Consider the following 10,180-nt stretch of genomic DNA (forward strand, 5'->3'; position numbering starts at 1 on the left):
GGGGCAGGTGGTTAGGAAAAAAAAATGTCAAAAAAGTTTCCTTGGAAGGATGATTACAAACAACAGCAACAAAAAGGTTAATTTAGACACAGTGAGATTTTTCATCTGAGCCAGAAGTGTTAAATCAATAGAGCAACTCAGTCCTTTCGTTCTGATATATTAATTTATAAAGTAGACCCACAACAAAACATTTTTATTCTGTCTTTGTTCACATGTATTTGTATATATAACAATAGCATTTTCTTTGTTAAATTCTCAACAATGTGAACTTTTCACTAATGCGAGTAAGACTACCATCTTTGGGCTTCCCTGGTGGCACAGTGGTTGAGAGTCTGCCTGCCGATGCAGGGGACGCGGGTTCGTGCCCCGGTCCGGGAGGATCCCACATGCCGTGGAGCGGCTGGGCCCGTGAGCCATGGCCGCTGAGCCTGTGCGTCCGGAGCCTGTGCTCCGCAGCGGGAGAGGCCACAACAGTGAGAGGCCCGCGTACCCCCCAAAAAAACAACAAAAAAAAGACTACCATCTTTTATTCTGCCTCATTGCCTTTGGAAAAACAACGACATGCATTTTGACATATTTTATGTGGCCCTGATACTGACCCTGAGGGCAGGTGTTTTCATCCTCATTTTATTTCTTTATTTATTTACTTATTGCCCTCGTGGCACGGCTTGCAGGGTCTTAGTTCCCCAACCAGCTATTGAACCCAGGCCCCAGCAGTGAAAACGCCGAGTCCTAACCACTGGACTGCCAGGGAATTCCCATATCCCTGTTTTATGGATGAGGAAACTGAGTCTAAGAGAGCGTAAACGACTTGCGCAGCCTGTGAGCAGCTGACCCTAGCCTGGTGCTCACGTCTGTCGGTGCCTGGCCCCCTGTGCTAGGTTCCCAGTTCCACGGAGGTGAGGTAGCAGTGCCCTGCGGGAAGCTCAGCCTTTTTTCTTGCCAGAGCACAGCAGGATGTGGACCAGGCTGGGCCTCTCTTGTGCTGTGTGGAGAGGCCCCGAGGAGGGGCTGTGGCCTTACTGACCCGGCCCATTCCTGTGAGCAAGTAGGAAAAATGCGAATGGTGCTGACTGCTGCAGGAGAGTGGCTGGGGCCCTCACTGGTGTGTGGGTTGGAATTGTTCTTCACCTTGAGCTTCCCTGGAGCTTCCCCGGAGCCAGCTCCACGCCTTGCTTGCTGCACTGAGGGACCAGGAAAGTAAATAAGGGACAGGAAGCCAGGGAAGGGGGATGGGGAGACATAAGTCACATTTCAGTTGAGTTGGAGTTGGTTGGCTGGATCATCTTCTAAATTACGTGAGGCACTTAGAAGAGTGCCTGACATACAGTAGGTGCTATATAAATGTTGGCTCCTCTTATCCTAAGCCTTTCCACCTTTGACTTTCAGGGCCTTACCCATCACCAGTGAGGCCCGGCCTTTGCTACAGCTTGAACCACATCCTAGAAACAAGATGGCGCTAGAGAGACTGGTGCATTCCTGAGCCCATGAAGGGTGAGGCCCCTCCAGGCCCAAAGATGGGGAACGTCACCGGAGACAACGGCTCGCTGAGCTGTGCCATTGACCACACCATCCACCAGACGCTGGCGCCGGTGGTCTATGTCACGGTGCTGGTGGTGGGCTTCCCAGCCAACTGCCTGTCCCTCTACTTCGGCTACCTGCAGATCAAGGCCCGGAATGAGCTGGGCGTGTACCTGTGCAACCTGACAGTGGCCGACCTCTTCTACATTTGCTCGCTCCCCTTCTGGCTGCAGTACGTGCTGCAGCACGACAACTGGTCCCACGGCGACCTGTCCTGCCAGCTGTGCGGCATCCTCCTGTACGAGAACATCTACATCAGCGTGGGCTTCCTCTGCTGCATCTCCATCGACCGCTACCTGGCCGTGGCCCATCCCTTCCGCTTCCATCAGTTCCGCACCCTGAAGGCCGCCGTGGGAGTCAGCGTGCTCATCTGGGCCAAAGAGCTGCTGACCAGCATCTACTTTCTCATGCACGAAGAGGTGGTGGAGGACCTGGACCGGCACCGCGTCTGCTTCGAGCACTACCCGCTGGAGCCCCGGCAGCGCAGCATCAACTACTACCGCTTCCTGGTGGGCTTCCTCTTCCCCATCTGCCTGCTGCTGGCCTCGTACCGGGGCATCCTGCGGGCCGTGCGCCGCAGCCACGGCACCCAGAAGAGCCGCAAGGACCAGATCCAGCGGCTGGTACTCAGCACCGTGGTCATCTTCCTGGCCTGCTTCCTGCCCTACCACGCGCTGCTGCTCGTGCGCAGCCTCTGGGAGTCCAGCTGCCACTTCGCCAAGGGCATCTTCAACGCCTACCACTTCTCCCTGCTCCTCACCAGCTTCAACTGCGTGGCCGACCCCGTGCTCTACTGCTTCGTCAGCGAGACCACGCACAGGGACCTGGCCCGCCTCCGTGGGGCCTGCCTGGCCTTCCTCACCTGCACCAGCACTGGCCGGGCCCGGGAGGCCTACCCATTGGGTACCCCCGAGGCCCCAGGGAAGAGCGAGGAGCCCAACGTGCTGACGAAGCTCCACCCGGCCTTACAGACCTCTCAGCCACCCGGAGCGGGAGGGTCCCCAGCGGGCGGACTGGCCTAGCTGTGTCGCCCCATCACCCACGTGCGGGGCGAAGCAAGGCCTGAGCTTGCTCGACAGCTGCCGCCCACTTGGCCAAGGCAGGTGCCTCTTGCTGCTGGAGGGGACGATGGACCTGGGCCACGGGGCCCTGGGTCTGGGCCGCAGCACAACCTCTCTGGGTCCAGGGAACCTGCTGTGGCTGCCGAGTCCGACGGGGCTGCTCGTTGAGTGTGGGGATACGCTCCGACAGTGCATGGGGGTCGTCTGCTGCCAGCTGGGCGGCTGGTGGGAGGAAGACCTGCTCACGTCCAGGAGGTTTTCAAAGAGAAGCTTGGGTGGGGGACGCAGGGTGTGAGGACATGGAGAGAGGGGCCTGGGAGATGAGAGTGGGTACCTGGGGGCACACCTGCCAGGGCCTTCCAATGCCGTTGTCACAGATGACACCGGTCCAAATGCACTGGTGTAATCGGGGAGGTGACACGCGAAAGTGTATTGTCATCATTCATACTTGGCCTCACTCCACGAAGGGGCGGGAAGGAAGATGCGTGGGCCCGGAGGTGGGATGGGGAGAAGGAATGTAGGGAGGGGTTTGGGGCACTGGGAGTGTGTGTTTGTGGGGGACAGTGGGGGAGTAACAGGTGGAGGAGAGGCACCAGATACAGCCAAGTCACAGTTTCACAGGCGAGGAGGGTTGAGCAGATTCCCCAAGCCCCAGGGCTGATGGAAAACAAATCCTGGGGCTCCCTGGGGCTCCATAGGGCGATGTCTGTGGTCCTTTAAAGTCAGCATTGAAGTTCAAGGGCCAGGACAGAGGCCTAAAGCAGTACGTCCAGCTGAGTTCCCTACACAGATTCGCCTCAATTCATCTTCTGTTTCTATCTGCCTTGAAGCACCAGACCCGGAAGTCTGCGACTTTGTGTGTGTGTGTGTGTGTGTGTGTGTGTGTGTGTCCATGGTTAAAATGCCAGGGTCTCCATGACAGCTCTGCCCTAAGCCACTGAGGCTAGGGTCATGTGACTGCTGGCAGTGTCCCCTGCCACACAGACTGGAGTGCCTAGCAGTCTCAGAGAGGAGCATGACATTCTCCCCAAGTTCTTAGAACAAAACAAACAACACGGAGATGCATGCTCTGTTATCTCTCAGCCCAAAGCCCCGGGGTGAAGCTCCACTGTGGTTTAAATAGCCCCTGTGACAAGAAGAGGAGGGGGCCTTGGGCTCGCCTTGCCTCCTTGGTCCTTCAGCACTGCTCCTCTGCCAGATGTCCCACCCCACCCACCTGGAGAGTGACAGTGGGCCCACGGGCCACACGCAGACTAGGGTACTGACCACCGTCTCTTGTTCTGTCCTGGAAGGCTGGTGGTGGGGCTCCTGCAACTTTGTGCCCAATCATATTAAGCCTCTGCCTGGGGGATATACCAAGGACCAGAGGAGCTTCTTGCTCTTCCAGGGACCTGTCCACCTTTTAGGAAATGCTAGCCCTTCAGATTTCCTGGTCGGTGGGCTGGAGCCAGTTCTGACTTCCCCCAAAGACCTGGGATTTGAGCTCTCACAGCTAAGAGGCTAGGTGGGCTCAAGCCCGGGGAGGGACCAGGGATGGGAAGATAGAAGCTGGCATCAGTAGAAGATTTCTGGAATCTGTTAAGGGGCTGCCAGGGAGAATATTTTTTTCAATCTCTCTTCATGTCTCCCCTCCCCTCTCCCAGAAGTAGAGTCACCCTGAGTTTCTTAACCCTCCCATCAGAGGTGTCCAAGGACTGATAGCCCAGGGTGGGTGTGCCCTAAGGAAGTGGGGTTCCAGGGCTTGCTCTAGCTCCTTCTGGATGGCCTTCCATAACCTGGGGAGGTTCTTTTCCCCTTCACGGAGGAGGAACTGACCAGGTCTGCAGGTAGCAAAAAAAAGGCCACCCAGCCCCAGACCAGGATTACAAGGGCAATGACACTGGTTGAGACCTCCATGCTTCCTCATTCCAAATTTCCTCCTGTTTTGATCTTAAACATGGACATTCCCATTGGGATAAACTGGCATGAGCTGAGGGCAGTTCTATTTACTATCAAGAGTTGTATTTTTGTATTGTCCTCTCTTTTATGCCAAGTATACATGTGTTGGACCATGCAATGGATTTATGTAGCAAACTTGAGTCTGCAAATAAAGCAAACTAACCAGTCACAGCTGGAGTGTGCTGCAGTTCTTATGGGGAGGGAGGGTCTTCTAACACCAGGGGGATCTAGAAGGCCCATGGAATACCCAACAGAGTCAGGAAAGTCCAGGGATTGACATTCTCAGAGAAAACTTGAACAGCAATTAGGGGATTTGTCCTTGATTATCCAGTAGTGGCCAAGAAGGATGAAGCCTTCAAATGAAGTAGGGCCTTCTTCCTCTTGAGATTCATGAAGTATCTTGAGCTCTGCAGCACATTGTTGCTAATCCACTCTGGGACTTAATTTGGCCACCTCCCCTCTGAAGACAGAACTCAACCCTGCAGTTTGGAAAATATCATTCCCTGTCCTTGGACACAGGACCCCTTCTACCCGCTGAATAGCTGCTCCCCACAGTGAGGGAGGGCTTGATCAGTCCCCTCATCACTAGTGAAGATTGCCAAAGCAGGAAGGCCTGTTGTACCCACCCCTTGGGGGGCTCTTCTTACTGTTCGGGTTGTGTTTGGGGAGCCCCACATTTAGTGATCAGCCTTCTTAAGCTGGAGCATCTTCTCAACAGTGGCACCTCCATGTTTATCATGAAAGATTAAATGCATCCTGTTAAAATGTAAATTTGGTTTTAGTCACTTAATCTTTCCCTGGAGTCAGATTCCTGGAGTCCTGGAGTGCTCTGGAAGGATCGATCCTTCTTCCAAACAGACTTATTGGGGATTAAGAACTCCTTTCTTTCCTAAGATAAAAGGTGGAAGAAAAGGTCCATCTGGTTTGGACTGAAGGTGGCAAAAGCAATTAGATTCCTTTCTCATTCACCACTGTTGCTTAGTAAGATGGGGGCTCATCTTCCTGTTTATACACACTGGTCTGTGGTTTGGCCAGACAAGTGTGGGAGAAATTTTCAGCACAGAATACATCCCCATCTGCTGCTTTTCTCTGGCTGGTACAACCAAGAAAGAGCCAGAATCTGGACCTCCTTGGTTCAATGCTTTTCTGAAAAATGTGCTTCTTGCAGCTCACGATCCTGCAGCCTCCAGGAATTCATCTGGCAAGATGATGGTCTTTGATGGCAATAACCCTGGGGTCACAGTGGTGCCCGGTGCTCTGGGGAAATGGTGTGTCAATTCCATTTGCTTTAATTCAACAACTATCAGAAAGACGTTCGTAGAGTAGACATTAGATATCAGTGTTAGAAAGTCCTGCAGAGGTCATGATCTCCAATTCCTTCCCTATGAATTATCCCCTGTATATCTCCCCAAAACGACAGCCCAGTTTTTCTGCAAGTACCACCAATGACGCCAGTTCACTACTACCCAAGACAAGTTATTCCAAGGTTGGGCAGAAAATCTTAACTCCTAATGAGCCAAAGTGGAACCACTTTTCCCACTGGCCTTAGTTCTGGCCTCTGGAAAGACATGACCCTTTAGGTACTGGTATTTGAAGAAAAGTCTCATATCCTACTTCTCAGTGTTAAATCTCCAAGCTTGTATTAGACAGGGCTGGATTATACTGCAGTAACAAATATACCCCCAAATCACATTGCCTTAAAACAATAAAAGTTTATCTCCTGTTCATGCAAAGTCCAACGAGCAACTACTTTCTGGCAAGTCTTTTTCCCAAGTGATGGCAGTGATTCAGGATTTGCTCATCAAGAGGTGCCATCATCTTGGGGTCTTCCCCTTCCATCCACAGAGGCAGGGGAAGCAGCACGAAAAGAATCTCACAGGGGGGTTATGGCCAAGTCTGGAAGTAGTTGGTATCCCTGCTACTCACGTTCTATTGGCCAGATCCCAGTCACATGGCCCCAACCTAACTACAAGGGAGGCTGGGAAATGTAGCTTTCCTATGTATGCAGGAAGAGGAAGCAGAATTAGTGAGCATCCAGCCAGCCTCTGACATACAGATCTTCAAGCCGCCTCCACTTAGGGTTTGAGCATTCACCTTCTTGTACCTCATCTGAACAACGCCCGCTTCTTCAATTGTGGTGCTTGGATCTGAAGTGAGACAGTCTGTCCAACCTGTGCTGGGGAGAAAGGGACCATTTACCTCACTGTGCTTCTACTGACGTAATGGCCTTTCTGGCAAACACATCACATCACTGACATATACTGAGTTTATGTGAATTGCTGTTAAGTCACACCTCCGTCCTGCCTAGAGCAGTGGTCTTTTGAATCTGAGAGTTAGACTCTGTGGAGCCAGTGGAACCCACATGGAATGGGCAGAAAGTAGTAGAATGCAGAGGGCTGGACTAAGGTGGGGCTGGCTGTCAGCAGGGCCTGTGCAATGAGAGGCAGGAAATGACCTCAGAGAATTGCCTTGCCCAGCTGAGCGATGAGGGAGGCACTTGACCAGAGGATAGCCGGGGGCTAAGGAGCCCTGACCCCCTTCCTGGCTCGTTTAACTTCTAATCCCACCTGCAGGGTCTGTGGGGCATGTGCACCTTGATGTGCCCAAGGTCTCCAGCCTGCCCTTGAACACCCACAGAGCATCCCAGGTACTGCTTACCAGGATTCTCTCTCAATATTCCTAGAAATGCCCAGGAATGCTCACACGCCTCAGGAATCCATCCTGGTGGATACCCCAGCCCATCTCTCACCCTGGGCCTCCCCACTAGTCCTGTAGGTCACCTCTTGTCCCCCTGTAACCAGCTTCTAGAGGTCAGAGCCATGCCTACCATGCTGCCTTAAATGTGGACACAGGCCTTCCCCAAAGGACAGCCAAGACTAGAGTGAACTTGAGCAAAACTTTACTAAAGGCTTAGCGGGAATCATATTGTAGACAGAAAAACATAAAACTGGATCCTAGAACTCAGAGCTCCAGTGGTCCCTGGGCTGGATCCTGCTAAGGGCTCCTCTCCTGGCCCTTTCTTGCACCTTAGTCCCTGCCGCAGGGCCACAGGCCTGTCTCTCCCTGCAGGGGGACCTTTGAATGCTTTGCTCCAGAACTAGGACCTGTACTCTCAGCTTTCTTTGGGCTCCACCCAGGTCTTAGCCTCTTTCCCAAATGACTTAAATCTCTTCCCATAAACTTCTGTCCACAGGGAAGATAACCTATCACAGTTATCTTCAGTAACTGAAGCCTATTACAGTCAGGCTTCAAACTTCTTCATGCCAGAATAGAATTCTGCTATTACTACTGCAAAACCAAAGGCCCGTTAGTGTGTATTCCCCAAAAATATGAGTCAGGAAAGTCCCGGGAGGCTTAGCAGATGATGTTTCATCTCTCTCTAGCCATCAAGATTTCAGCAATGCCAGGATGCACTCTCAATCACAGGCCCCCATTACATGGAACTCTGCAGACCCAAATCAGGGACACAAATTGGAACTGGAGGAGACCTGGTCAGTGAGGCTTAGAGCTGAGGTGGGTTCACCGATCTGTGAGAAGTCACAAATGGAGAAAGACAGTGAGCACATTACAGTGGCCCTGATGCCACACCAGCAGGAGCACAGACACGTAGGTGGGGACTCCCCACCAGAATGACAAAGGGATGTCAGGACAGCACCCACCCCAGCTACTTCTGGCCAAAGTCTTCACCACGCCGTGTGTAGGGAGCATTGGAAGTTAACCCCAGATCACTGAACTACACACTTAGGTTTTGCTGTTGAGTGTACAATTTAATTTCTGTAGTATGTGTTCCACGCTTTACAACGTATGCCCTTAAAAGAATCAAACTTGACATGCTTAAGGAAATAAAACAGGCACAGTAAATATTTGCGGCCATAGCTGGGAAGCAGGACAACTATTTCTTTTTTTTTTTTTTTTTTTTTTTTGCAATATGCGGGTCTTTCACTGTTGCTGCCTCTCCCATTGCGGAGCACAGGCTCCGGACTCGCAGGCTCAGCGGCCGTGGCTCACAGGCCCAGCCGCTCTGCGGCATGTGGGATCCTCCCGGACCGGGGCACGAACCCACGTCCCCTGCATCGGAAACCACTGCACCACCAGGGAAGCCCATGGACTACTATTTCTGAACTCAGGTCCAGCTGCTCGCTGCTCAAAAATCAATACTCGAGAGACAAGTGTTGGTAGAAATGGAAAATGTTGCTTTTAATCAGAAAGCCTGCAATCTGGGGAGAAGGTGGACTAGTGTCCCCAAAACCAGCACCAAAGATTCTGCTTGGCCTTGAAAGTTTTTAAAGGGAAAAGGGAAAGTCATCTCAGTTAATCATTGAGGTAGGGGATCAAACTCATTGACATCTCCCACTGCGTGAAAGGCTCGCTGACTCCTTGTCATCTTTCTTTAGATGCTACCTCGTTCACATAGTTTGTTCTTGAGATCACTGAAGGGGAAGCTAGAGAAGAGATCTGGTCGTCTGTTAATTATATTCTTCATTTTTACTTCTTTGCTCTACAGAAAGAGCCAACATCTTAGGCATGGTATTGTGTGAGCAGAAGATTTGAAAGGTGTGCTTGGGCCATAGATGAGTAGAGCAAGGGGGTGCCTGGTTTAAGTTAGTTACAATATAATTTTGCTAAAGTGACAAGACAAAAGCTCTTTCCTGCCAAAAGCTGCTTCCATTACCCCATCTAGATGATCCAGCACAAGATACTGTACTGGTTCAGTACGTGAATGTAACGGGACGTGGTCAGGGATTCTGCTTCGGATTTTGTCGGGGAATGTACAGTGGGAAGTTGTGAAGGAGATAAGGGCAAACCGATGAGTTGTCCAAGAGGACTCCGTGAGTGATCTAAGCCCTGGAAGGTCCTGACCCACCCCCGGGCTCCGAGAATGTGGCTGCCCTTCTATGCAAGGAGGGCAGAGTCTGGCTCTGGAGTGGGGGGTGAGCCGATGGGAAGGAGGTGGGAGAGGTGTCAGGCTCTGCGGCGGGGGATCAGGATGTAAGGGGGTAAGGGAGGGGGAGGGACACAGGGGAAGTGATGGGTGGAGATAAATCTTTTGCCTAAATAAACAGGATGTTGTTTGTAAAAGAGAGCATTTCGAAGGTATAAATATTTTGTTGGTGGTGGTGATGAGTAAACCTTTGGTGAAGCCCCAGAGCTTCGTAATATACACTACACATGTGTACATTTTGCTGTTTCTTCATTAGCCTGGGGGGTTATTCAGGACCCTCTGTGTCTGCCTGGAAGTTCATTGCTCACTGGCGTCACCGTTAGTGATTGGTCAGAAGACTCCCAGAGCAGACTGCGTGGGTAACCTGAAGAAGGCAGGGTGAGGAGGTTGAAATCAATGCCTCCTGGCACTTAGGAATAAAAGCCAAAACTGGGGACCCCAGAGGACTGTTTTACTCGGTCCACATCACCTGCATTGCCCGCTGCCCCCAACCCCGACCCAGGAGGTGGGCACGCCTGCCCCAGGCCAGTGTGGAGCACGTTGCTTACCCAGGGCCAGTGTTTATTTGCAAGGCTGTTGTAGAAGAAAGCCGGGGCCCTCAGGGAACTCCTCCCTAGATCCGTCTAGTACGCACCCCCCATGCCTGTAATTTGCATGG

General features: G+C 52.1%; 1 protein-coding gene across 1 annotated transcript; it reads left to right on the forward strand.

Annotated features, from left to right (window-relative positions):
* Positions 1-1,487: 1,487 nt before the first annotated feature.
* GPR68 (G protein-coupled receptor 68) lies at positions 1,488-2,603 on the forward strand (the record flags this gene model as incomplete). The annotated part of the gene is made up of 1 exon (XM_082848445.1): positions 1,488-2,603. One exon carries the CDS (start codon positions 1,488-1,490, stop codon positions 2,601-2,603), a length of 1,116 nt encoding a protein of 371 aa, XP_082704571.1.
* Between the last annotated feature and the right edge of the window lie 7,577 nt (positions 2,604-10,180).

The sequence above is a fragment of the Leucopleurus acutus genome (genome assembly GCF_964270905.1).
Source record: "Leucopleurus acutus genome assembly, chromosome: 1".
NCBI lineage: Eukaryota > Metazoa > Chordata > Mammalia > Artiodactyla > Delphinidae > Leucopleurus > Leucopleurus acutus.